The sequence below is a fragment of the Epinephelus fuscoguttatus genome, linkage group LG4, assembly GCF_011397635.1.
Source record: "Epinephelus fuscoguttatus linkage group LG4, E.fuscoguttatus.final_Chr_v1".
NCBI classification, from domain to species: Eukaryota; Metazoa; Chordata; class Actinopteri; order Perciformes; family Serranidae; genus Epinephelus; species Epinephelus fuscoguttatus.
In genome coordinates, this window is record NC_064755.1 from 29,804,354 (window position 1) to 29,830,152 (window position 25,799).

Genomic DNA, 25,799 nt, shown 5'->3' on the forward strand with positions numbered 1-25,799 from the left:
AGTATATTTTCTTTAGTGTATAATCACCTGAAAATAAGAATTGTTGTGTTTTCATTACCTTAGAATGAGCTGTTTGTATTTACATAGGCAGAGGGTCTGCGTCCACAGAGATCGCCATGTTGCACCACTATGTTTATACAGTGGCCCAAAACCGACAAACCAAAAACTGATTCTAGATGGGGCTCAGCCATAGTTAGCAGCCCCTTCACATCGGGCAGTGTCAGAAAAACACAGATTTTTAAACATCAGACTGCTTTATTTAATGTTTTTACTGGTTTAAATTACAGTTTCTTTTTAACAGGAAGAAATCTCTGCGGATAACTTGACTTACAGTAAAAACCTCCTGAACAATGAACACCATGAAGGAAGTCTAACCAGGGGAATTTTCAGCTGGTTGCAGTCCCCAATCCTCACCACTAGATGCCACTAAATCCCCCTAAAATATTACACACTGTTCCTTTAAGGTTCCACGTCACGCTCATTTCACAAAGGTTAGGCTCTCTAGGATATATTAAGATGTGAACCTGACTTTTGACAGGTGTAGCCAAGCACCGACGAGCCATGTACACATGTTCTGGTCTTGTCCTGCATTACAGAGGTACTGGGGGGAAATCTTTGGATCACTGTCGAGGGTTACTGGAAAATCTGCTATGATTGCATAATTTGGTGTAACTCCACCCACAGTACCACTCTGAAGGAAGTCCCCAATACCTCCTTCACACATGTGACGGATGAGGGAAGTCCCTCATTTTGACAAAGTGGAAGGAATCAGGTGCATAATGAGGGGCTCTCTGAGGAAATTTTACATGATGTGGGATCCTTTTTTTGAGTATATACGAGAGCTGGACTTTCTAGATATTCCTGCATGATTGATCAACTATTTTAGAGACATTAAATTGTGATGTGACAGGCAGTTGTCCGACCAACAACCATTATGTTATTTTTTAGTATCTTATATTGTTTTGATCATCATACATGCATTTTTACATGTTTTTATATTTTGATTTTATTACTATGTTGTTCTTTGTCTTGTTCTGGGTACTGATTTGATTTGTAGTATTTGTCTTAGTCCTGTTTTGGGTTTTTTTTGTTCTTATTTCACTTACTACTTTCTTTTTTGTTGTGTCACTATTGGATTATTGGCCAAATATTATCGTGTTTTCTGTCTGCTCTGTTTGGAAAATTTCAATAACCAGATTTCAATAATCAGGTCGAAGAAATTACTTAAACTGTACATAGATTTTGTGAATTTGATGTTGGAACATACTTATAAATCCTGAACATACACTCGTGTAGTGTTCTCTTTCCTCCAGCAGAGGGAAAGTTGTTGTGGTCTGCAGGAGGAGGAGGAGGAAGAAGAGGGAGGAGGGACAGTGGGAGTGGTGAGGAAACACAGATGGGAATCTTTCCAACTCAGGCACAGGACAGGTCTAACTCGCTAAGCATGGCTTCAGTGAGGCATTCACTACTTTGACACAGGATGGGTTAACAGAGACACAGTTAACAGAGCGTTTGATGGTAAGTTGCCAACAAAGAAAAAGATAACACTTTGCAGATAGGTTAAGTTTTGTATTTGGAGCTAAAGTTTGTCAACTGTGAATATCCTTTTAGTACCTTTGAGATCCTTAGTATTTGTAAATGTCTTAGTTTTATTGAATCATGCTTTGACAAAACAGTTTCAGTTCCAGTGAACTGATGTAATGATAATGGTGCTATTGAAGACTTTCACTTTGCACAAGTGTGCCATAGATATAGTGGCGCGCACCGGTACAGTTCCTGTTAAGATTTGAAAGCTTGTTAATTATTAACCTTCAGCTTCAGTTAGACTCCAGTGAGAAAAGTGCTCACTTGTTCTGCCTGCAATAACTGTCATACACTCATGTAATTCATTCCTAATTCTGGTTTTGTTTTTTTTTTCACACCATATAGGTCTGCATTCTGCCATGCTATGAAGTGAGGACGTGCTGAGACTGTGACAGGACTTGTACCACTTCCTAAAATGTGATGGATCCTTCACAAAGGCAATATGGAACAATCCAGAGACAAGATGCAAGCGCCACTGACCTCCCCATGCCTCTGACTGAGGATGACTACATTTACGAGCCCATTGAAGTCCCTCCTGGATACAGTGAAAGCAATATTTATGAGTGCACCTTGTCTGGTCTCATACCCACAACTGAATCCCAACCCAAACCCTCAGGTCATCTCCAGGGTCATGAGGGAGGAAGTCCTGGAAGTACAGACCCTCAAAGCACAAACGTGCCTCCCCCAGTCCGCCTCCCTCCTCTTCCACTCAGAACCAGACTTCCCAGTGCGTGTTTGCCAGCTAGACGAGGCATTGCACCCCCTCCTGTTCCCCCGAGGACACGAGTTCCCCTCGGCAACGGCCAAAAGCAGTTTTCCTGTGACCTCACTGAGCCTGCTCACAAACTGAATCGTTCCAGGACGGAAATACAAGAGCATGTGAGTATCTCTGCAAAGACAAAAGCCTCCTTTGTGATTGAATCAGATGACCCAGATTACAAGTGGCAAGATCAGAGTAAATGCCAAAAATATGCCATTTATCTTTTCATCACACCAGGACCCATGGGATATCAAACTACAAGACACTCCACAAGGCAGCACCAAGAGGCTGGCTTCTTTTTGTGATGCAACATCCATGTAAGAAAGTGCATAAATATCGGTTTCTGCATATTTACACTGGTTAATGTTTTGGCATTTAAATTTGATACAAATAAAAGACAGTATATAAAGAACTTTCCCCTTATGACACCTAAACTGTCAGTCTAATATAGCAGCCCTCTACAACTGTATCTCAGAAATAAAATACTGGATGTCAGACAGTTTTCACCAACTCAATCAGTCAAAATCCGATGTCATTGTTATAGGTCCAAAACGAATTTTGGAAAGCCTTGGCGATTTAACACCTCTTGTAAAACTCTCAGCCAGAAACCTCGGCGTCATTTTTGACCAGGACTTGAACTTTGAACTTCATGTAAAAAAAAGTGGTCCAGACATGTTTTTATCATTTGAGAAACGTAGCCAAAGTCAGGTCTTTTATCTCAGCCACAGATTTGGAGAAACTCATCAATGCTTTTATTTCTTCACGCCTCGACTATTGTAATAGCTTATATACCTGTCTCAGCCAGAAATCACTTCACCATCTACAGTTAGTACAAAATGCTGCAGTTCGGCTTTTAACTAGGTCTAAAAAATGTGACCACATCACCCCCGTTTTAGCATCCCTGCACTGGCTGCCTCTTCATTTTAGGATTGATTTTAAAATTCTTTTATTTGTTTTTAAGGCCAGACTTGGGCTAGCCCCTGCCTATATTTCAGACCTTTCAGGTGACCACATAGAGCTTTGACCTCTATGTGTGACTCATTTCAATGAACTGACAGAAACATGATTCTGCCTTTTGTTCTTTTAACTCCACGTTACTTCATAGGAAGTTTGAGTACAAAACATATTTGTCATCATACTTTCATTTCACACTGGCAACCTGTTTACCTTCTCTGGCAGGCTATTGTCAAGGTACAGGCACGCAGACAGCGTTCATAACTCAGGTGTGGTATGGAGTCGAGTGTTACACATCCACCCTGCCCTGCTGCAGCAGGTGGAGGTTAATGTCAGCGTGACCACTGACTGGGGCGATCACCAGCTCCCCTTCCCCACCACAGGTAAGAGTCACTAACACAGTAACACACATACAATACTTATAATAACTGTTGTTTGTAATCACAGTCAATTAAGAGACAGTTACATTCAGAGGACTGTGTTTCATTTGGTGATGTCACACCTTGAAATAATAATAAACATAATAATAATAATTATAATTAGATCCTTTACTAAAGTAAAAGTAGTGAAACCACAATGTAAAAATTCTGTACTTAAGTGTCAGACATAGAAGTACTTACTGGGAAAAGTGGCCCCTTTTAGAGTATTAAATTCTGAAGCTCCCAAAGTCCCGAAACATTTTTTAATCTTAATAAATAGCTAATAATAACAAAACAAACAAAACAACACAGGACTTCAGGGGCTGCTGTGTGAATGTTGTTTTGTGGGATAATTTACAACTCTGTCATTCTTATTAACACATGGTGACCTCCAGCACAGTCTCATTGGAATATTTGAAATGGACCCAAAGTCTTAACAACACATCACATGTTGGTGGGCACAAAATGTGTTCAAATTACATGCTAGCAACACAAAAGCAATGCCAGTGCAAAGTCAATGAGGATCTTTTGTCGTGGTGGACACACACATTAAGTATAATGTGCAAAAAAGCTTGTGAAGGGCAGGTGGAGCGTCGGTGGATTGGTCAAACAAACATGGACTTTCAACAAGGAGAGTGATCTTAGCATGATGTGAAACCAAAAGTCCATGTGGATACGTGGCTTGATGGACTTTACGTATCTATGCACAGCATGTATGTGCCTAGTTATTTTAACAGAAACCACAATCTTTTCCTAAACTGAACCAAGTATTTATTTTTGTTCTCTAAACCTGACCAAGTTGTTTTCTTTCTGTGAACATAACAAAACTGTGACTGTAACAGGCTTTGCACTGGCATTGTTTTTATATTACTAGCACGTTATTTAAACACATTTCATGACCACCAGCATCTAAAGCATTGTTTAGAGGAGCGGATCTCAAATGGTGTGCTGTGATGCTGTGGGATTTTGTGATAACCACACATTATTATTGCAATATTCAACTGGGCCTATACAAAAAGTTACTGGTGAACTTTTAATTGACTGTATCAGTATGTTGTGCACATCCATTTCCTAATAAAGAGGCAAACTTGAAAGTTGTTTTTTTAAAACCTATTTGTCGCTGTTCACATTTAGGAATTATAAGTCTGTGACTCATCACATTATCTTACATTATTTCCCATTTAAATGGATGTGTTACTGGTGCTTTGATGTAATTTTAAAAAGTTCAAAATGAATTCTTAAATCATCTTGTTAAATATATAGAGTAAGTTTTTTTCAATTGTTATTTGATATTAGTAATCAAAAACAAACATTTATGTTGTAATAAGAGTGTTAACACACCTTTTAGAGCCTATTGTGCACAGATATAAATAAAGGTGTGCCTCTAGAGTTTGGCTTGCCCTTTGGCGTGCCTTGGGCATAAAAAGTTTGAAAACCATTGGTTTAGAGGTTGCGTCCATTTTATGTATGTCTGTGTTGTGACCTCATGTAAATCCTTTCAGAGCTTTGCACAAATCCATCCTGTGGATGTGCAGGGCCTTTGGTCTATAGTGAAGCATTGTGTTTTGTTAGTTGATCACATGCTTTGTAATGTAAAATCAAAGTAACTACAGCTGTCAGATAAATGTAGTGGAGTAAAAGTATAAAGTAGCAGAAAAAGGAAACACTCCACCATTATTGTTATGTGCTGCAGTACCTGAGGACACTTGACTTGTTCTTCAGTCACTGCAGGTGTTGGCACAAGTGTGTGGACTCTGAACTCTAATGTTTTATCCAGTGAACAGGACAGTGAAGAGTCTGATCGATGAGATCTTCCAGCTGCTGGACCTCACTCCCCGCACGAGTGGGCATCATTATTTAAAGCTGTGTGACTCTGATGAGTATCTCCACAAGTGAGTCATTAATCCAGGAATAAATATTTATCAATAAGCTCTGATGTTCCAGCTAATGAGGTTCTTTTTAAAAATGAGTTTTTTATGTATTTGCATATATATATATTATACTAGTATGATAATGTGTACAGCTTTCATTGCATTTTTATGTATTTTTTTCCTTTATTGTGTCACTACATTTGACCCCTAGCGGACAGATAAAGTGAATTTCATTTAATGTTCTACCTCAACATGTTGTGTTTCCACAATCTCTGTTTAATTTGGTGATCTCTCTCCTCAGTGAGGAGCTTTTGGGCATGCATGAGATTATTCAGATCTACTACAAATTTGAGAGAGTCGTCCCCCTCCGACTGCTCCACACGAACAACCGCAAACACAGTCTGAGCCGAGATGTAAGTCAGTTGAAACTCCTTCTCTGTTCCCACCCACCGTGTAGATTTACAAAGAAGGGGCGGCCTGTCTTCGGTCTTGAAATACTGCTTTGTCAAACACCTGTGTCTGGCCCTCAGCCAGCCTGTTATCATCCGGGCTATTGTAGCTGTAAAAACCTCCACCCTGACTTCTTGACTTTGTTCTGTTTACACATCACGTCATGGCTGGTGCTATTTAGCAGCAGGAATGAAATAGAATAAAGGTGAACTTCATATTTCTTTGGAGTTACAGTCATAAAAATAAGATGAAATCTCCCTGTCATTCAACGATTTTATGTGCCTAATATAAATTCTGTACACTACACAATAAACTGCCACAATCCTACGCAGCAATCAGTATTTCAACCCGTGTCTTTTTTAATTCCCTGAGGTGGAGGATGACATCACTTCATGCCAGCTGTACCAGTTCCTGCGTCCTGTCTGTGTCTTTAACACCTGCAAGTAAGAACCATCCCGCTTCAGTTCTGTAAAACAAAGAATGACAAACAATGACAACAGTTCAGTGGGTCATGTGTCAACCAGTGTCTGTTTGTAGGAAACAAAAGGAAAGGTAGCTTTGCTTTGTGGTTCCCCACCACTATGGCATCTGTGTGTGTTTAACATTCACTCCTCTCTCAGGTTGAGCCTGCAGGATGTGCTCAGCAGCTACAACAGAGAGGTGACAGAGCTAATGAGAAGTAAGGTCAGTAAAGGGAGGACTGAGTAGTGTTTGACTGTGATTCTTTGCATTTGTTTTGACTGTATACTATGAGTTTCACCACGTCAGGATAATTTAGATGCATCAGTAGGAGTGATGTGTCCTGAGCTGAGTTTCTGTTGCTTCTCTGACGTGGGGTCTGATCTCATCTTCTCTGCAGTCTGGGATGAACGTTAATGTGCTCACTGGCCGCGTTCGCACCATCAGCAATCTTCTGTGTGGGCTCTCGTGTCAGGAGCTGGAGGACGCTATTGGCCGGCTCAACAGAATCAATCCCATACCTCTGGTAGGATATCGCATACATGTTAAACTTCTCTCTGAATTAAAGGCTGACTTCATCTTGATACAGTGCAGTCCCATTAGGTTTTGAGCCCTTTGTCTTTGTCATGTGTGATTACTTTAAAATTCTCCTGTAAGCTACTGAATACCTTTTTACATAATGCTGTGCTATCTTTATTTACAAGCCTCTTCTGAGGTGTGACACTGCAATTCACCGGAAAAAAATGAGGTGTGGAAGAAAAGAATACCTTCTCATATCTCATCAACAATACAAACCTGTGTTTCCTTATTGTTTTACAGAGTCATGATGAGATGTCAGAGTGTGAATCAGGTGCGTAGCTGTTACTCAACTGTAATGCCACATAAATGAAACATTTAAGGGAGCTCTATACGACATTCAGAACATTGATATAGCAGCAAACCAGGGGCGCAGATCTTGTTTCAGCACTGAGGGGATACATATGACACGGGAGGATTTGGGATCCTCTGCCAGAAAATTTTAAGCAACAATTGGTGCCTTTTCTGCATCAATCTATGGTGCAAATGTCTTTGATTGTGTCTAAATAAAAGTCCTCAGCTACTTTCGTCTTTTTATTGGGGGGGGGGGGGCAAATGCACATGTTCTAAATATTTAGGGGTTTGTCCCTTGCATCCCCCCTGAAATCTACACATATGCAGCAAATTACTATTTGCTATGTAAAGATATAGTTTAGTAATGGCATCCTGAGCTGAGAATGAAGTCACGCTACACCTGAGTGTGTGTTGTAATCTGAGCTCCTCTGTTTTTTGTTGTGGTTGCCAGTCCGGCTGCGGGTGCATGTCAGTGCATGTTAGTGTGTGTGAGTCCCTCCCTCCATGTCCCAAAGCTAGCTGCCGCTCTGCACCGTAGAGCTCTCAATCTCAACCTGAGCCCGACGGGTCAGACTGGGTTTGGACTGAAAATGTGTGCTGATAAGAGCATGTGAGCGGAGCGGAGCGGAAGGATTTTGTGTTCAGCGAGGAGCGGCTATTTTTTTTAAAAGGTGGAGCGGAGCCTTATCTCTCACTCAAATTTCACTCTGGACATGCCCCACCCAGAATGCATTTTGCACCTGCGCACACCCACACTATTTTCTTTCAAAGCTATGGAGTTTACTGTGTACTTCAGAAAAGAAACCGAGAAGAGAAGCAGCGGTACCTTGGAGAACAGTCCCTAACTACGGGGAGAGGCGAGAGGGCTTCCCCGGAGGTCAGCCGCTTAACCCGGTCCGTCTCCTCCACACTTTGACTTATTTCCACCCTGCCAACAGCGGTACCGTAGAGAATGGTCCCTAATTGCAGGGAGAGGGGAGAGGGCTTCCCCGGAGAATCTACCAAGCTCATGTTTTATTTGTGAATAGAAGATTACAGGTTAGGGTAGCACGACGCAGTTTTTTTGAGCAGAGTGGTCAGTGAGTGGAGCGGGATAAAATTTATGATGGAGTGGAGCGGAGCAGAGCGAAGAATGCGCAGAAACGAGTGAAGCGGACGAGCGACGCAAAGTTCCAATCACATGCTCTGGTGCTGATCAGCCAGGTTGGGTAGGGCTCAGGCTGTGTTTTTTTTTTTTGGTTGTTTTTTCTTAATAAATAAATGAATAACTACTAAAAAGTGCTGGCAGGGAGAGAAGGAAAGGAAGCAGCCAGGCTCCTTTCTGGGCTCTCTGTCCTTCCTTCTGGCTGGAGCAGGAAGTTTCTCTGGCAGGGAAATGTAGTGTGGAGAGTCGGTGATCCCCCGAGCTGGTCCATTTTCCGCTGGAGACACACGTGGCCTGCCTCACAGCCATTGTGTCCTGGGCGTTACAAGCCAACTAATGCCTTTTTGGGGGGAGGGTCTGGCTTGGGCTCAGTATTTTATGTCATGAGCTTGGACGGGCCTTGTTTAGGATTCGACTTACACAAGTTGGTTTGGTTTGAATTCTAATTTTTTCAACCTGTTGAGAACTCCCCTATGCTGTGCTCATACAGTGTAACTTTAAAAAAAAAAAAAAAAAGGCATACTGACCCACTGTGGCAGGATGCCATTTTCACTGAAGCGTAATACCCACCCTCTGGTTTCCCCCTCATGTTAATGTTTACTATGTCAGCACTGTTGCCATTGTCAGCACTGTTTGTGGCGTTAGCACTGTTAGCTTCTAGCCTCTGGCTCAGCCACCTCCATCTTGGCCCAGACTCTGAATCATAAATATGCTCTGAATGTTGTATAGAGCTCCTTTAATAAATGGTTTATAACACACTATACTGTAGTTGTAAGCAGGTATAAGCAAGCATGTATTAACATATCTGTTAACAGCTGTTCCTCCATGTGTGGGCACCCATAAGTTGAGGCTGATATATACACAGATAATAATTGGCAATATAGTAAAACATAGCTGTTGATGTTGACAATGTTGTTGACACATTAACTGTGCATTCATAAATGCTTAACAATGTCATTACATCTGCTTATAACTACATTATAGTATGTTATAAACCATTTATCAAATGTTTGTGTGCTACCTATGAACATTAAACAGGGGGGACTTAAAGTTAATCGTCTGGTATGTTAATGTTTTAATTGTCTAAACTGATGTTCATTCGCTGTATTCCAGCCATGATCATGCTCCACAAGGCGCTGCTCAAAGTGCTGCAGATCTTTTTTGACAACTTCCATTCAGACTTCAGAGCTCAGGATGTAACCAGTAACCCGCAAATACTCGATGTTGAGGACAACTCTGAAATCATCCAGTTCAATATTTCTGCTCTCTACCAACTACAATCCACCTGGTTAACTAAGTATGTGTTCATTTATAATCACACACAGACACACATTTTGATACGTGCATTTACAGACATACTGATACAAAAATAGGTGCACACACATATGCAAATGTTGACCACAGCCCTGGGAAGAACAATGGCTTTTATTGCTTTCTCTTTCCTTTCCATTATTTTTAGTTACGAGTGCTTCTCTGTTTCCTGTGAGCTGACGTACAGAGGAACAAAGATATGTGACACAGGCATTTCTGAGAACATCAGCACCGCCTTGTCGTACGGAAACAAGATCCACTGTAACCGCATGTAAGAGAAAGATCTGTTAGAGTATCCTACTGTAAATGTTGTTTCATCACATTCAGCTTCCTCTTTGAATTCCTTTCCTTGTTCACACAAGAATTACATCATGGTTTAAGAAGTAAAAGTAGATTCAGCAGAATGGTTTTCAAGCCTATGTGTGCTTGCTTCTTTGTGTGACCCTCTGATCCAGGCTCTTTGCACACTGGTCTGGCCATCATTAGTGTGTGTGTGTGTGTGTGTGTGTGTGTGTGTGTGAGAAGTAATCTATGTCAATTCATGTGTGAGCATTAGCAGAAAACTATAGCAAGGAAAATGATTTACGAGATAACATAAATGGATAGCTGAGGGAAAAAAACAACATGTTTATGACTATGTTTTTGATTTTAGGATGGCATTCCCAGTTCCAGTAAATCAGCTGCCATATGAGAGCATGTTGACGTTTCGCCTCAAGGGCTCCAAGCGAGGCAAAAGCCCCGAACTTCTAGGCTGGGCTGTGCTACCTTTTTATAGCGACAGGTAGGTTGTCCACAACATTTACACCATGTGGACTGGTTTAAAATTCAAAAATTGCATCTGACTAAATGATAATGCAGGAGTAGGCTTCGGAGGAAGAATTAAATTTCCTATATCAGCTCAGTATTGTTTTATGCACTCTGAATGTGTAGCAAATGTTTGTGGGGACCACCTTTTGTGAGATATTGGAGGGTGTCTGAATCATGTGAGTATAAAATGACTTCTGTGCCTGCCTGAGTCAAGTCAAGTGCCCCTTTAAATAATCTCGAAGATTTACATTTAAACAAATGTCTGTTAAGTCAGTAACACAGGAGTGATTGAGCCTGTTGCTGTGTTTCCATGAATGTGTTTTATGCACATTTTGAAGTATCGCATTAGAAAAGCTTTGTGGAAACAGCAAAATGCAATAAAACATCAATTGCATTATATATTTTTTATGTTTGCGCGAGGTGGTTTTTGTCTCGGTCGTTGTTTTCCAGTGCGTCAGAATCATTGCATTAAAGTATCTTTGTCTCCAGACAGCATGAAACCCAGCCAATACAAGCTGACATGACACAACCAAAACTGGCCCAATTAAAACAAATCCCTTAAGACCTCTCTCAGTTTTCCTGTCATAGATGAGTTAGATGGCTAAGGGACTTGTTTTGTTTCCAGTCACAACCTCTACTTCTTCTACTGTGTATACTGGTGGATTACAGCCATGCATAAATAGTAGCCTATAACACCAACTTCAGATGAAACTCTGCTTTGCATAGCCTATTTCTTTTTTCTCCAAACCAGTTGATAGAAATGCATCTACCTTGCACTTCTTTTTTGCCACATTTCAAAAGTTCACTTAAAATTTGCTTGACAATTCAATGGAAATAGAATTCATGATCCTTGAATTTGCAGTATTCTGAAGTGGGTGTCGACATCCCGGGGCAACATCCCTGGGACAAGCGCACGGTTAGTGAAGCATCTTTCATCACCCAGCAGTGGTTACTCTGCTAGAAAGGAAAGGCAGAGCTAACACAACAAACTCGCTCTTCAACTGATGTTTGTGAAGCTGCATTATTTTTTTCTGGTCTCTGCTAACGTTGCAGGTAAAAGGTCACGATGGCCAAGCAAACACAGACAAGAGTGATGTCACACAGGTGACACTCTTCCAGTCTCTGGGCAGTGAGTTCCAAAACCGCACCTTCACAATTACTGTATAACGCCAACAGTACCACGACTGACAACGAAACACAGATTTTTGAGATTGTAACTTAAATCTTTTTGAGTGAGGTTCAAAGACAAAATCAGTCACTTTTATGTTTTTTGTCATGTAGAGCACAGCTTGGGCCCCTCAGTACGAGCTTTTAAATCACTTATTGTGCTTATGTTATTTTTAGGGCTGTCAAACAAAGGTAAAGCAACTCCTACCACAGTGTGAGTGGTAATCAAATAAATGCATGTATGCCACACTGTTAAAGCAAAGGAGTGCAATGTCCAATCAGTGTCAATATGGTATGCAGATAATACTGATTACTTACTGACGTCCAATGATCCCAGTTAATGTAGCAGCATTTGCACTTTTCAGGAGTGCCAGTTTTGTTGTTTTCTCTGATTCATACAAGTGATATATTCACATATTCTTTTCCTGTACAGTACTTCCTGGGCATTTTATAAACTCTATTTTAAAAACAGTATGTGCACTTCTGTGTGTCTAGGACTCTGGTGAAAGGGACTGTTCTGCTCAGTATGTCCACACTGACGGAGCTGCCTGCTCCTCCCTCCCCTGCCCTGTTTGACAGCCACAGACAAGCCGTAGGGGTCATACTGCAGGTGAGTAACACTGGACAACTCTGCCCTCTGTTGATCAAAAGACAAATGACACCACGTTAGCTGTTTAATTATTCATCCTCCCATCTTTCCCCAGCTCGAGTTTCACGATGAGTTTGAGTGGAAGTATCAGCGGCCCATCGCCCTACCTGGTTCTATTGTATTTACTCAGCCTTGTGAGGCTGTCCAAAAGAAAATGTTGGAGGTCTCTAAGAAGCACTGCCTCTGCTTGTGAGTAGAGGAAAACAAGCACATTATATTATTAACTACTGCACAAGTTCAAAGTTTCATATTTTTTTTACATAAATGATTTTTTCATTTCTGAAGGTGGATTTTTATCTCCTCATTTGTTTTTGCTGTCTGTATCCCTAAACACATTCCCAACATTGCCTCTCTGTCCCCAGTCTAACAAAAAATGAGAAGGCTTTCCTCTGGAGTAAGCGCCACTGTAGTGACAAAGCAAGTACATTCCTCCACCTGGTGCTGGGCGGAGCCTTCAGGTGGCAGCCTGAGGACTTGACAGAAATCTATACAGTTGTAGATAACTGGCTTATCCATCTGCCTGAGGAGGCGCTCTTCCTGCTCAGTGACAGGTAGGTTCCACTTGGTTCAAATGCAGAAATATACGGGGGCCGAGTGTCGAATGACCTACATATCCAAAACGCTTTACAAATAAAAAACATAAGTTCATTAACAGAAAAAATGGAAGCAAAACCCACAATGGAAACAAGTGTCAACGGCTGTTGAAAATGAAACGGGCCTGTTGCTGCCTGATCCGTACATCCTACTCAATCAGTATTGCCCATGTGCAACTCTTAACAGAGATGAAAAGGGAACAAGATGGCTCAGTCATTAGCTACGGCCATCATCAGCTTCAGAAAAAAGTGTTTAATGCATAATGTTATTAATTAAGACAAGTTCTACTGTCCTCTGTAAGAGCTCATCAGCCAAATGTGGTACTGCAAGTGACAGGATGCCATGGGGGCCTAAAAGACTATTCCTTGTAGGGAACAATCCAAAACATAAATCTGATATGACAAAATATGTAAATATATGTCCATAGAAGTCACCATTTATTCTCACATCATATGCCGTTCTGGATCTTACCTATTAGGCTTTTTACATTGCACATAGCCCCAGGCTAAAGGAGCTGTTAGCCTGCGGCTAAGCAAGCGTTCACACTGGCACAATCCTGACACGTTTTAAGTGAGGTAACCCCTGACTGAATTGCGTTAGCACCAAGTTTGCAGGGTTAGCTAATGAAAATGGACTAAACTCGCAGCTACAAGTTTCCAGTGTGAAGCAGGGCTAAGTAGACAGAAAGAATTTAAGAATCCTAATGCGAACATGAGTTACATGGTCTAACAAGTATTTAACCCAGGGCTAGTAGAAGTGCATTGTGAATCTTACAGCCCTGGGCTTAGGTTAATCCTGGGTCAACAATGTGTGTGTGAAAAGGGGCTCAAGGTCAACTCTTAGCTAAGGATAGCCCTGGGTTAAAAGAATACAGTGTGAATAGCCTCACTGTTTTACCCACAGCTGATAATGGAAGTACTGTAGCCAACAAGTGAGCTGTCTTGCTTCTTTCTCATCTCTGAGAATTGCACATCATTACAGATCGGGCAGCATGTATGGATCAGGTAGCCACAGGCCCGTTTCTTTGCCAACATCCTTTGACATTCACTTCCGTTGTGGCTGTTGCATTTGTGTTGTCCATTAATGGCCTTGTGTTTTCTAAATTTGCAAAGCGTTTTGGATATGCAGTTCGTTCAACACATCTCAGCCACTGCAGAAGCAGGGACGCAGTCATTATGCAAAGCTGCAGGGACCAACAAAATTAGCCTTATTTGTTTGTTGTTTGCTTGGTAATGTGTTCTGGTTCAATTACCACCATGCCATGCCATTACTGCAGCGGGTAATCTGCATCTTTAAAAGGAGGTGATGTAAAATATTTTATGATATTTAAGAACACGTTATCTGTGTTCATGTGACTATTCTAGCAGGACAGGGGTGGTAGATCAGTTTAACCACCCAGGTCAACACATATACACACAATAACTACAGGAAGAAAGAACAAACACTGTATATATGCTTAAATATGCTTAAAAATGTATGTGTGGAGTTAGTATTAAATACTGTAATAAATATCTAAAACACACAGAAGAAATGACGCTGTCCAAGAGCATAAAAATGACCTAAAAAGAACAGAGAAGGCTGACAGAAAAAAGGGAATAAAAGAGCAGTTTTACAGGCACGTCAAGCACAGCTACAGTACATCCTGAGGGCAGCAGAATGTGACCAGCTAGGTTCAATATGCTCACTGATTTCCATACGTAATGTTGGTCATAAAAAGAACTCAGATCCATCTTGGTTTCCCTCTAGCTGTTTCTGCTGTTATACACACAGGCTGTGGAACTAACAAATTAAAATACAAGGTTAAAAGACTCAACAGATTTATGAATAACTAAACTCACTGAAAAAGAGGTCAGTTCTTGGAGAAGGTGCACTCTTTGCTGGCCACACTTATCATCTTTGTGTTTATACACCACCTTATCTATTTGTCAGACACAGTACTCTGAATTTAAACATGTCACATACTGCATTATGCTCTTTAATATTTAGTTCTTCAGTAGCAGAGGTGATTTACAAACTAGTAATTTAATGGGTTTTTGTACAGACAGTGAACTCAACAAGACAAGCAGACCAGTAACCCAAAATGACATCTGTGATCATGATTCAGGCTTCCTTTGTTTTCTGACTTGTTATACCTCTTTCAGTTTTCATGATCAGACTGTGCGGACGGCTGCGGTTCAGTACTTTGAACAGATACCAGACGGAGAGCTGGAGGTGTTTCTGCCACAGTTGGTCCAGGTAAGCATGAAATGCAATCAATATTTTTGCACACTTTACATCAACCTCACATCCATTATTTATTCGGTTTAAGACATCAGATTTTTAAATTTGAAAATAAGCGGCACACTCTGTAGATTCCTCCACGGTTTGATGTCAGTTTGATCAGTCATGCTGTCCTGCAGGCTCTGAAGAGTGAGTGGGAGTTGGACGGACCTCTGGTGATGCTGCTGTTGGAGAGATCACTGAGGAGCATACGGATTGCCCAGCAGCTGTACTGGTGAGCGGCGAAGTCAGACATCAAACAGAGCTAACAGAATGTAGCTCTGGATCTCTTGTAATACTATTGTTGTATCATTCACAACAATGATAAGATAATGACAGTTTGTATGAAAGTATAATATCTTGTTTTACAAATAGAATAAGTTTAATTTGATATATCATCAGCACTGATGATGCAAATGAGAATAAAATAGGGCAGAACTTTTAGTGTCCTTCTATTTTGTGTTGTGATATTCAGTGTTTTTCATCGCAGTATGTACAGTAAATCTTTATCATTTAAATGCTGGCAGGCTGCTGGAGGATGCCCACACTGACCTCCACTACCAGAGTTGGTTCAGTAAGGTTCAGGCTGCTCTGCGGCACTGCTGCGGCCAGGCACTGAGGCAAGAGCTGGATCATGAAACCCGCCTGGTGTCTCTGCTTGTACAGGTGGCTGAGAAGGTTCGCACTGCCGATAAGGCTCGACGTAAGGTCTGTGAACACATTTCTTATCTATCTATTTGTTCAATTACCCACCCACAGGCTCCTAATCCTCCATTGTTATTACTAACTGTGCAAGTCAACCATTTTATTTCTTCCGTTTTATGCATTTCTCTGCAGAATGTTTTGAACAAAGAAAAGTGGAAGATTGATGACTTCTTCAAAGCAGGGATCAGTTGTTGTCTCCCGCTGAATCCTGCTGTTCGTGTAAAGGCGTTGGACGTGAATGTTAGAATGTTACGCAACACATTACACCTTCATATCATTACTGTCACTGCACACAGTGATAGGAGTCTTTACTCTTTTGATATGTTACAAACAGACGTGTAAGTTCTACAACTCGAACGCAGCTCCTCTGGGGATCTCATTCATCTGCTCTGACCCTCTGGCCAAGAACATCAGCGTCATCTGCAAGGTTAGGAATCATATGTTGCTATATTGATCCACACTGGGCTTTATGCAAGAATATTTTAATATTTTATACTAACTTTCTCTTGCTTTTTTGAGGTTTGCTCATACGAGTTTTCCAAGTCGGATTCAACAAACTTTCTTAACTAGACAAACTTGTCATAAACTCCTTGTTTCAGCCTGACTAATGTCACCTGTCCACAAGAAAGTGTGTGTTTGTGAGACTTCATCATTTCCCCTCGGGGGGATTAATAAAGTATATAAGAAAAAAAAAATTAATCAACCCCTCTAAAATGCCCAGTTGCTGCCCAATTTGCAGGCATTTGCAAAGACATTACTAAAGAGTAAAAAGAGGACTTTGACATTGCAGAGCCTCTAGTCTTGCTGTCAGAAATCATCAGAGGGAAACAGACCAAATTTAGCAGTGTCAGTAGCTGTATTAGCTGTAATATTTTCTGTCATAGAAAAAATTAATAATACAGCTGCCAACGAGGGGTTATCAGAGCAGCGTTATACTGTGACAGACATAAAGAGGGAATGGTTTGACTTGAAGTTAGAGGCTAACTCATCTACAGAGCAGCTTGCCCAAAGGCTCAACACAAAGAGGATACTCATGACATGGCGTTTGAGCTGTTTTGCTGAGTCAAAAATCAGCCTTCTCAGTAAACAGTTTTCATCACTCAGTTAATTGTGTTGTTCAGACAGGAGATAACCTGCGTCAGGACATGCTGGTACTTCAGATAGTCCATGTGATGGACAGCGTTTGGCTCCAGGAGGGGCTGGACCTGCGGATGATCACCTACCGGTGTCTTTCTACGGGCAGAGCTCAGGGTCAGGTTTTTTGTGTGTGTGTGTGTGTGTGTGTGTGTGTTTCTGAATGCTGATTTATGTTTATCTCGTCTTATATCTCTGTGGCTGTGAAGTCATGTTATTCCACGTATATTCTATGCGGTTGTCAGGCCTGGTGGAGGTGGTTCCAGAGGCAGTGACCCTCGGGAAGATTCATCAGGAGTGGGGTCTGGGTGGCACCCTTCGAGAGGACACACTGGAGAAGTGGTTCCACATGTGGAACAGGACTAAGGAGGACTATGAGAGGGTGAAGACCACTACAAAATCTTTGATAACTTTGATAATTTGAACATTCACGTTTGCTTTTGTTACATGCTTTTGTTGCATCACATAACACTCTCCCTCTGTGTACGTGCAGGCTGTGTTGAACTTCATCCACTCGTGTGCAGGGTGGTGTGTGGCCACCTTCATCCTGGGGATCTGTGACCGCCACAATGACAACATCATGCTGAGGCACAGTGGACACATGTTTCACATTGACTTTGGGAAGATCATGGGCAACGCACAGAAGTTTGGAAGCTTTAAAAGGCAAGTCAGTAAAAATGCAAGCAGCATTTTGAAAGTGAAAGGGTGGCCTTTTTGTTTGAGCAGCAAAGAGATGTAATGTGAATTAACAGTAACTTCACCCCCACTCTTCTTTTGTGCAATGATAGGGACCGATCACCATTCATCTTCACATCTGAGATGCAGCACTTCATCACTGGCGGGGGGCAGAAGCCTCAGCGGTTGCATCGCTTTGTGGAGCTCTGCTGTGAAGCGTACAACATTATCAGAAAGCGCTCTGCACTGATACTCAGTTTGTTGGAGCTGGTAAGACCTTTACTGAATATATTCACGTTAGCAACCTCCTAGCTATATCTGAGAAAAAATAATATTACATAAAACACCTTTTCATTTTTCGTGTGTTTGTTGTTTTCAGATGCTACGTGCAGGAATGCCAGAACTGAAGGACTCTAATGACCTGCAGTATGTCCAGAACAACCTCAGACCTCATGACACAGACCTTGAGGCCACATCCTACTTTACAAAGTAATCTAATGCGTGACACACAGTCACACAGTCTCTTTCTAACTTAATAAATTCTTCTAAATATCCCATATTTTAATTCTGCTGCTGTATTAATCTGACTCTTAAACTTTATATCCCTCCTGATGTAGGAAGATCAAAGAAAGCATGGGCTGTGTTGCAGTCAAGTTCAACTTCCTGACACACAGCATGGCTCAAGGGAAGAAACAAGATCCACGAACCCGGGACGGCATCCCCGCTCCCAGCACCAACATCCAAGAAGCTGTCATCCAGGGATACAGCGTCAGGTCAAAAGATGTGGTGAGGCTGCATGTCGCTCTTTGTGCTGTGGTTACTCAGACGGAAAACGCTGGCCTCAGTGTTTTGTTTTGGGTTTTTTTTTCATATCAAAATGCCACTGAGAAATTTTGTCTAATGCCCCACTGAGCTTTGTGTTAGATCCTAATAGTCAGGGGAGCTGATGAAACACAGCTGACGGCAGGTTCACACATAGCTTTTCTAGAAGGAAAAACCCCCTGGCGTTCATCTGACTGTGTGTGTGTGTGTGTGTGTGTGTGTGTGTGTGTGTGTGTGTGTGTGTGTGCGTGTGCATGTGCATGTGCATGCGTGCTGTCACTTATGGCCTCCAAGGCAGCAGTGTTGTGTTTATAAAATCTTTGGCTTACTCTCAGGGGCAGAGTGAAGAGTGTTACTGATGTTTGTTGGCATTTCAGTGCGCTTTGATCAGATTAGGCTTCCTGATGTCAGGTTTAACTGTTTGGAGGCGGAGATGGAGCGTCTTGTCAGTCAGCAGAAGCACACAGATTTGCCCTTTTTTTAGAGTGAGCTTGTGGCAGAATTAGATCAAAATCAGCTTTAATGCCCAAGTATGTGCGCACATACAAGGAATCTGAATCTTCTTTTTTTGTAAATTAGTGGCAATGACCAGTGTCATCCACTCTGGGGTTTACATAAAGGTAGTATAAATAAAGGCTTAATTTTCACTGCTTTTAAGTAAGTAGTGCCTGTTTTCACGGTATAAGCATGCAAATTCACAATTTCCCACAGTCTTTTTAATTTGAACTTCAGGCTTTTAGAAAGCAGTTGAGTTATTTGGTTGGGATTGACTTCTATAATAGAAAGCACTCAATGAAACACCTAGAGATCTGAAGTTGTTGGGGTTTAACTCTTTAAAATCTGAGCAAATTTGCTTGATTTCTTTCAAAAACATGGGCAAAAGGCAACAAGCAACAAAAAATAGAAATGACCCAAAAAAAAAACAATTTAAATTTGTAAAGAGAGAAAATTAAAAACAAGAAAATTAATTAAAAAAAACCCCACAAATAAATAAATAAAAATCAAACAAGGAAATGACCTGAAAAAAAGAGCTTAAAATTTTCAGTAATTGTGTACCATAATTTTAAATATGTAATAATAATAATTATTAATATAATTTATTAGCTATTGTTTTTTGAAATTTGTGGTACATTTCTTAACAAGTTACTCATTGCCTTTTCCCCATGTTTTTGAAAGACATCACACCAATTTGCAAAAGGTGTCTGAAAGCAGCACAAGAAAAGTGATGTAGCTCCAGGTTTAAAGAGTTAAAGGAATACTCCCCCCAAATGATCATTTGTATACCAATTTCTGACCCAGTGTTACTGTATGTTGAATTTTGAAGAAAATTATTGATCAATTGAAGTAAAATGGATCCCGTTTAATTACAGCAAAATTACACTGAAACATCTGTTTACAAAGTCTCACACAACTCATGCAGTATAATGTAAGTCTCATTAATCCAGTCGTATGTTCATTACTCCCCAAACAGACAGCCCTTTCTGATGGGGAACTGAAATGAAGTGAGTCCATCAACAAAAACAGTAATTTTACCTCACTAAACACAGGAGTTGCTGGTTATTCTAGATCCACCAAAGTCACACAATAACACGAACTAAGTGGAAGCAGTAGACCAGCAGCTCCAGTGTTCAGTGAGTGAGTTTTCGTAAATGGGGTCTGGCCTCAAAGAGAGCATTGATAAGATTCACTATTTGTTCAGTTCCCTGTCAGACAGTGCTTCCTGTTTGGAAGGTACTGGGCATACGACTGGATAAATGAGACTTGAATCTTACTCTGAGTCGTGTGAGAGTTTGTAAACCAATGTTATGATATACTTTTGCTGCTGTTTGACATGGTTGCCTATGGCTTTAATTCATCAAGAATTTTCAGTTTTTGGATTCTTTGCTAACAGGAGGCATGTGAGAAAAAGTTTTCTTCACAATTTCAAGGTGACACGGGGTGAGTAATTGATGCGCAAATGATCATTTGGGGAGTGAAGTATTTTCCTTTAATTCACTTAAACATATCTGATGTTCTTAACTCAAGACAGACTGATCATAAGAGCTGTAGAATTAATTCTTCACAGATCATTAAGGGGGGAAGCTTTCCCTAGAGCTGCCATCTTCCAAGAGATTTTATAAGTGTGTGTTTTAGCTGCCTCAGTGCTTCAACATGGACCCTGGATTATCAGCAGTCTCTCCTCGTACACTCACCCTGCACCCTAATGAATTAGTTTTGTTTGATTTGCAGATCTATGACCTGAGAGTAACCATTCACGATGGTTTTCTGAACATCGAGAAGACATTTGGGCAGTTTGAGCTGATCCATAAACAGCTGCAGAAATACTTCATTGAAACGATGCTGCCTCAGTGAGTGAAGAAAGCACATCCAGCTCACATTGCACGGCTGTTTTATTTTGAAACGCTGCCTTTTTCTCTGCCATAATAGTGACATAATGTGACGCATGTCTTAAATCGGTCTCCCTTTATAGGTTTCCTAGCTGGTTTAAGATGTCGTTCACTCCAGCCAGGAGGATGACTCAGCTGAATAAATACCTCAAACAGCTTTTTGAGGGACCGTGCAAGGGAGTGAGTTCCTCTTGTCACTGCTGTTGATTTCTCTCAGCCATCTCTTGTTATACTGGCTCTTACTTGCAAACCTCCTTCGCCCTGTCACTTGCAGAATGAATATGTGTGCAGCTTGTTCCTAGATGGCCCCAACATAGTTCAAGAAAATGTGACGACAGGTAATTTCCTGCTTTTGAATAATAAGTGGGTGTGTAAAAGATTTGAATGTCATGCTAAAGACAAGATTTGGAATGTGAAGACTGATTTTGATGATAGTCCATTTACAGTATAAGACATGTTATGCTGTAATTCACTGGCACTGATGGCTCTGATCTGTTGCAGGAACCCGTCCTCAGATCCAGCTCAACATTTCTTACTCTGACTGTAAGCTCTCAGTCTTGGTAAAACACTTGAAGAACATTGTGAGTTTCCTTTGCTGTTATTATTGAATTGTTTGGAGCATTTATCAAATGAAAAGCATACATAATAAATGCTCTTATAAATACTTTATGGTGTGTGCTTACGTGCAGCGTGTCCCTTCTGGCCCTTTATCTCTTCTCAACAGAAGCAGGCAAATGGCTCCAACCCTGACGCCTACGTGGTCACACGCCTGAGGCCGGACCCTCAGCAGCGCTCCAAGAAGAAGACAAAGGTGGTCCGCAATAATGACAATCCCACCTTCAATGAGCTGGTACGACTTCCATCCTTTCTTCTGCTCTATCCATGATTTAGCATCGTCACAGCATCCTTTGGTTTCCCATTAGATTACTGAAGTCCATGTACCATTCAACAACGTAGCACATACAGTTCCAAACTTAAGTATTTATTAAATTAAATGAAGAAACATGATATTCAGTTTAAAAAAAGATATGGCACAGATGCCTAGTGCTGTAAATATAATTAAAAATTAAACAGTTAGGTTGTTGTAGATCAAATACTTTCTCAGCTGCTATGCAGTACAGTCTATACAGGCAATGTCAGTTGTATTTATACAGCCACAAATCAACAGTTTGCCTCAAAGGAATTTACAAACTGTACAGTGCACCCTTTTATCCTAGGACCTTTTATTTGGAGAAGGGAAAACTCTAGCCCAGTTGCCAGAATTAAATGTTGGCATTGTACATTTCTGCAAACTATGGATATGTTGCATTTGTAAAATTCATATGTATAACAAAGTGCAGACTGCATGTATATGAGCTGTGTTTATAATCAGAGGGAGGAAGGCTTGGTGGATTGTGTGCAGAAAGCAGCATACCACTGTCAGAGAACAACAAAAGCAGGTGTTTTTATGCCTCCAAGTCGGCGTTAGCCACGGCTGAAGGTTTAGTGTGTACGGGCTGACCATTCGTCTGTCCTATTCTTGTGTACATGATATGTTAAGAACGCCCTGAGGGAATTTCTTGGTGGAATTTCTTCTCACAAACGTCCACTTGGACTCAACAATGAACTAATTAGACTTTTGTCATCATAGCTCCAAGGTCAAGGTCACTGTGACCTTGTCATTCTTGTGAATGTGATATCTCAAGAACACCTTGAGGGAATTTCTTTTCAAATTTTTCACATGTTCACTTGGACCCAAAGATGACTCAAAGGATAACAAATTGGTGGTCAAAGGTCAAGGTCACCTCACAAAATGTGTTTTGGGCCATAACTCCTACACTTCTATGACAAAATTTCACACAAATAGGATAAAAATAATAAAGTGATGATATTCATATCCCAAAGGTCACCTTCACTGTGATATCACACTGTCATTCATTAATTTCCATAACTGCTTATCCTGTTTGGGGTCACGGGGGGTCTGGAGCCTCTCTCAGCTGTCATTGGGTGAGAGGCAGGGTACACCCTGGACAGGTCACCAGACTATCACAGGGCTGACACATAGAGACAGACAACCATTCATGCTCACATTCACACCTGCCGGCAATTTAGAGTCACCAATTAACCTGCATGTCTTTGGACTGTGGGAGGAAACTCTTGCTGTGAGGCTACAATGCTAACCATTGCACCACTGTGCTGCCGTTATATCATACTGTTCTGCTGCTGTTCTTCTGTGCTGCTGGGGCAAAGATATGTTTGAAGCATCCATGTTTTCACAGACATGGATGAAAACTGTAAGTGCAACTTGACTGGATTGCGAAGGCTTTCAACCACAAGGCTTTAATTCTAGTTTAACAAGAGTTTGGGACATGTCCAGCGGTGTTTGTAGTGACCAAAGCGGGTATTTTGAGTCAAACGGGATGTTTCCCTAACCCTAACAAAGTGGTTGTTGTGCTTAAATCTTACCACATGTTAACCACAGCATTGTCACAACATGAAATTGAAAATTGAAATGTGAAGAAACAAAAAGCCTTAACATATCCGCCTGTGAAAACATGTGGAGCGTGCAAATGTAACATACAGTATCTGAGGTTTGCAGACACATACAACATTTATTCTGGAGATTGGGTTGAAAACTCCCCTGAAGGAAAAAAAAAAGAACAAATCTGAGAAACAGCAACAGAGCAGGGAGGGAGAGAGGAGGGATCGCCACAATTGTCAAACATAACTTTAACATTGATAACATTTATAAATGCTGTTTTATTCCAATCAAAGACTGTGTATTTTTTCCTTTCTTTAGTACATCCAGTCCCTCTTGAGATGAAGTGCTGTCACTCAGAGTTGTAAAAGTGATCATTACACAAAGTTAGAGTGAACGTTTAATGTACGCTCTGCCTGCGGCGCTGCTCTCCGCACTGTGTGAGTCTGATCTCTGAGCGCTGAACCCTGCGGACTCTGACCAGCAGCTTCTCACAAACTTAACAGCCTCTTACGATCTTTTCATGTTGCAAAGTGAAGCCTTTGCAGAACCAAATGAAAGAAAAACTATAAACTCCCCGTTCCACAGCTTTGACAGAAATCTCAGATGAAACCCAAAACTGTGGAGCAGAAGTATCCTCAAATTACTGAATGTTCTGAATGCAGACTGTTTGATAACCATGATATCTGCCTCCTGTTCACAGCTGGAGTACAGTTATGTCCCACTGCTGTATGGGATGGTGCTGGAAGTGACGGTGAAAAGCAAGAAGACTTTTGTGGCTGCGACCAACATTAGACTGGAGAAGGAGCTGCTTGGCAAGGAGATGTGGTTTCCTCTTGGGAACAGTGCAATCTGACCTCAGAGCCCTGCACTGTATGCCTGCTGCCAGTAGGGGGTGCAACCACACTGAGGGAAGGACTTAATCGAAAGATTTCTCAGACTGTGTGATTGAGACAGATTCACCTGAGCAGAAGAGCTGTGCACTCTCATTTATACCTATTTATCAGATGCAACTTAACCTCACTCCTCAGCTACAGACGCTGGCAAAGGATGGGGTGTGTTACAAGACTGAGCAGGGGACTCAGGGAAGGAGACTGTTTACTGTGTGAAGCATTATTTACAGTGTGCGTCTATTTTTAAATGTCAGTCAAATGAAGGACTTTTGCTTTTTGGATGAAGGAACAAAACTTTTATTATCATACTTGCACTTTCGTTTGTACTTTAACTTCAGAACAGTCCTTGTAGGCGTGTGCGGTCGAGACTGTCGATGTGACAGATTAAAGAGGTAGGTGATGGTGCGCTGTTAGGAGCTGACTGTCTGATACCTGCTCAGGCTGAGTGTGTTTGTCCCTTTGGGCTGTGTCAACTGGATGTCCTTGACCAGTGGAATTGGAGGCGGGCGGCAGGAGGGAGAGGGGTGAGGAGAGTGTGTGAGCAGGATGACAACTCTGCCTCTCCTGCCTGAGGAGCTAAGTTAATACTCTCCCCCTCGCCCAGTCCTTTTGTTTTATCCATCACTGACATTCAAACACAGTTATGCACATGCATGCGCAAACACTCAAAGGTGGACACCCACATGCCCGTACAGATACACCTAAAAAAGCACTTACACACACGCACACACACTCTGTTTTTATGCTGAGGCAGGTCTTCATGTTATCTTAATGCCATCCTTCTCTGACAGGCCTGCTGACCTGTACCCTCCTCCGCTTCATTCATAGGATTTAGTGATGAACAAGGATAGAAATAGCCGTCTCCGCACTGGATTTGGTTCAATAATGTATACCTCTGTGAATGCTATTTATATTATTCCCTGCTGGGTCTCTCACAGGGAGGTAAAGCTTGGAAGAAAACGCTGGCTGCTACTCTTTCATAGTAGTGCTCATGGACTATTAATACATCCTGGCATCAGTCGTCAGTCTCAGGCCTAATAGAACAATAACATGTATTGTTTTGGAATAGATTATTAATCCAAAAACAACACTGTGTCTTGTGGATCTTTTTATGTGTGATCAACTCTACCACAATAATTGCACTTGCATGAATTATTAATTCTATGATAAGAATCTAATATGCTACTCCAGGGATTTCTCCGCCACTTGAGTGATGCCAGCAGAGAGTTATTCTTCGTTAGAGTGTCTTTTCAGCCCTGCTGGTGGAACCTTCTGGTCTTTTTCCTCTGCAGCACACAGTGCAGGCAGTAGAGAAAAGCCACGTCTATTTTCTGACAATAAAACTGGTATTTATATCTGAGGAAATGGTGCTTTTGATTTATTTATATATTTTTGTTGTTGTTGTTGCCGCATCAGCCACGCTTCTC

General features: G+C 41.4%; 1 protein-coding gene across 1 annotated transcript; it reads left to right on the top strand.

The window, feature by feature from the left end:
• The first annotated feature begins 1,382 nt into the window (after window positions 1-1,382).
• On the top strand, window positions 1,383-25,737 carry pik3c2g (phosphatidylinositol-4-phosphate 3-kinase catalytic subunit type 2 gamma). The gene is made up of 33 exons (XM_049573804.1): window positions 1,383-1,518; window positions 1,930-2,463; window positions 2,582-2,661; window positions 3,524-3,681; window positions 5,495-5,609; window positions 5,890-6,001; window positions 6,411-6,481; window positions 6,659-6,722; window positions 6,898-7,023; window positions 7,317-7,347; window positions 9,625-9,808; window positions 9,971-10,093; window positions 10,475-10,603; window positions 12,292-12,406; window positions 12,501-12,634; window positions 12,808-12,996; window positions 15,181-15,274; window positions 15,439-15,533; window positions 15,826-16,006; window positions 16,136-16,243; window positions 16,338-16,430; window positions 17,125-17,254; window positions 17,383-17,519; window positions 17,631-17,800; window positions 17,926-18,082; window positions 18,192-18,301; window positions 18,430-18,598; window positions 20,864-20,982; window positions 21,105-21,201; window positions 21,296-21,359; window positions 21,523-21,602; window positions 21,746-21,871; window positions 24,183-25,737. The coding sequence occupies exons 2-33, from the start codon at window positions 2,005-2,007 to the stop codon at window positions 24,333-24,335; spliced, it is 4,173 nt and encodes a 1,390-aa protein (XP_049429761.1). The 5' UTR covers window positions 1,383-1,518; window positions 1,930-2,004; the 3' UTR covers window positions 24,336-25,737.
• The last annotated feature ends 62 nt before the right edge of the window (window positions 25,738-25,799 follow it).